This window comes from Octopus bimaculoides, chromosome 18 (genome assembly GCF_001194135.2).
Source record: "Octopus bimaculoides isolate UCB-OBI-ISO-001 chromosome 18, ASM119413v2, whole genome shotgun sequence".
Taxonomy (NCBI): Eukaryota; Metazoa; Mollusca; class Cephalopoda; order Octopoda; family Octopodidae; genus Octopus; species Octopus bimaculoides.
The window spans coordinates 40744912-40746753 of record NC_068998.1 but is presented as its reverse complement, the minus strand read 5'-3'; the positions used below and the strand labels follow the sequence as shown (position 1 = coordinate 40746753).

The following is a 1842-nucleotide window of genomic DNA, read 5'->3' as shown; positions in this document are numbered from 1 at the left end:
TGTATCTCGAGTTTGGCGCCAAGAGCACCAGTTGCCTTTGTGCTCTTCATTGTATCGTTACATGTTCCGTCAACACTAGCTATTTCCCTCTTCTCTGACAACGGGCCGATTCCGTTGGACAGCACCTTGTTCTTGGAAGGCTGTTTCAAGCCGTTTTTAAACTTGGATGACTGTTCTAACATGACATCTTCGTGATCATAGCAAACATCTCGCCCCTCCACCGTGTGGATGTTGTTTTCAGCATGTGCAGTGCAGAAGGAATTGGGGCAGTCAGAACACAGTTTCATAGACTGCTTACCGCAGACATCACAGTGGTGCCATGGACATGTCCAACGACCTGGAAAAGAAAGCAGAAAAATAGTTTCGTTATTTACATGCTGCACAAAATTCTTCATCATTCTGAAAACTTAATCAAAAATGGATCAGAAAAAGGTTAACCCTCTAGCATTTAAGCCAGCCATATCCAGCCAAAATTATTCTATCAGCTTTATGTTCTAACTGGCCAGATCTGGCCTCTCACACCTACCATACAAACAATCACATCATCAAAATCTTAAAGCTACAAGATAATGCAGAATTAATTCAAAACACTGTGAATAAATAAGCATTACATTTGACAGAGTAATCTGAAAGCTAAAGGGTTAAACCAGGCATATCCAGCCCCAATATGTTTTATGTTCAAATTGGCCTTTCACACCTACCCTACAATGTCATTCTAAAAGAATACAATCACATCACCAAAATCTTGAAGCTACAAGAAAATGCATGTGACAAATTCAAAACAATGACTAAATGAATATTTCATTTGACAGAGTAATCTCAATGTTAAACAGTTAATCATTTGTAGCTGGTATTTTACTTTTTGACCCCACTGGCTACTGTATTTGTTATCTACAATTCCCAATTGTTGTTTCAACAATACCAGATTAATCAACCATTATTTCTATATATATTATTAAATACTGAAGATGGTGAACTGGCAGTCGTTAAGAGAGTCAGACAAAATCTCATGCAGCATTAATTTCAGCTCTTAATGTTTTGAGTTCAAATCCTGCTAAAGCCAACTCTGCCTTTCATCACTGGGGCAATACGAATAAAGTATTGAGACCAAAGTAACTGACAGACCTTGCCACCCTTCAAAATTGCTGACTTGGTACCTAAATTAGAAACCATTATTCGTCAACTAATTGGTAGCTATATATTTCTTTCTTCTTCCTTCTTGCAGGAATGGGTAAAAACAATAAAAAAATTATTGGTCACTAAGTAATTAGACAATTTAACTAATTGCAGGTTTTTCCCCTAAAATTTGTAGCTTACTTATTAACCTAACAATGCAATAAACATCCCCAATAATACCAATCTCAGAGATTTGAGACAATTTTATAGTGAATTTTCTATATTTTAGGAAGCTTTTTTTTTAAAAGCATTTGTTACATGAATATAGCAGACGGGGTTGAGTAAACGAGAAATAAAAATACACAACAATAACTAACACTATTAGTTGTAGCATGTAATTTTTCATAAAATGAGAAACATTATATAGCATAAAAAAATTAGCATGTTGCCAGCAGTTTTCTTTACAACAATTTTAAAAATTGCTGTTGGCTTGGGTCTTCTGTTATTTAGGACAATATAATTTTAGTTCATTGTACAGGAGTAGCTGTGTGGTAAGTAGCTTGCTTACCAACCACATGGTTCCGGGTTCAGTCCCACTGCGTGATACCTTGGGCAAGTGTCTTTTACTATAGCCTCGGGCCAACCAAATCCTTGTGAATGGATTTGGTAGACAAAAACTGAAAGAAGCCCATCATATATATATATATATATGTGTGTGTGTATATA

General features: G+C 35.9%; 1 protein-coding gene across 1 annotated transcript in view; it reads right to left on the bottom strand.

Moving 5' to 3' along the window:
* Nucleotides 1–5: 5 nt before the first annotated feature.
* LOC106876975 (histone-lysine N-methyltransferase NSD2) overlaps nucleotides 6–1842 on the bottom strand; it is a gene marked incomplete at its 3' end in the record, with an annotated part of 20095 nt that continues 18258 nt past the window's right edge. Inside the window, exon 12 of the mRNA XM_052974265.1 lies at nucleotides 6–337. Within this exon, the coding sequence (XP_052830225.1) occupies nucleotides 6–337 (332 nt within the window). The remainder of the gene's footprint in view (nucleotides 338–1842) is intronic.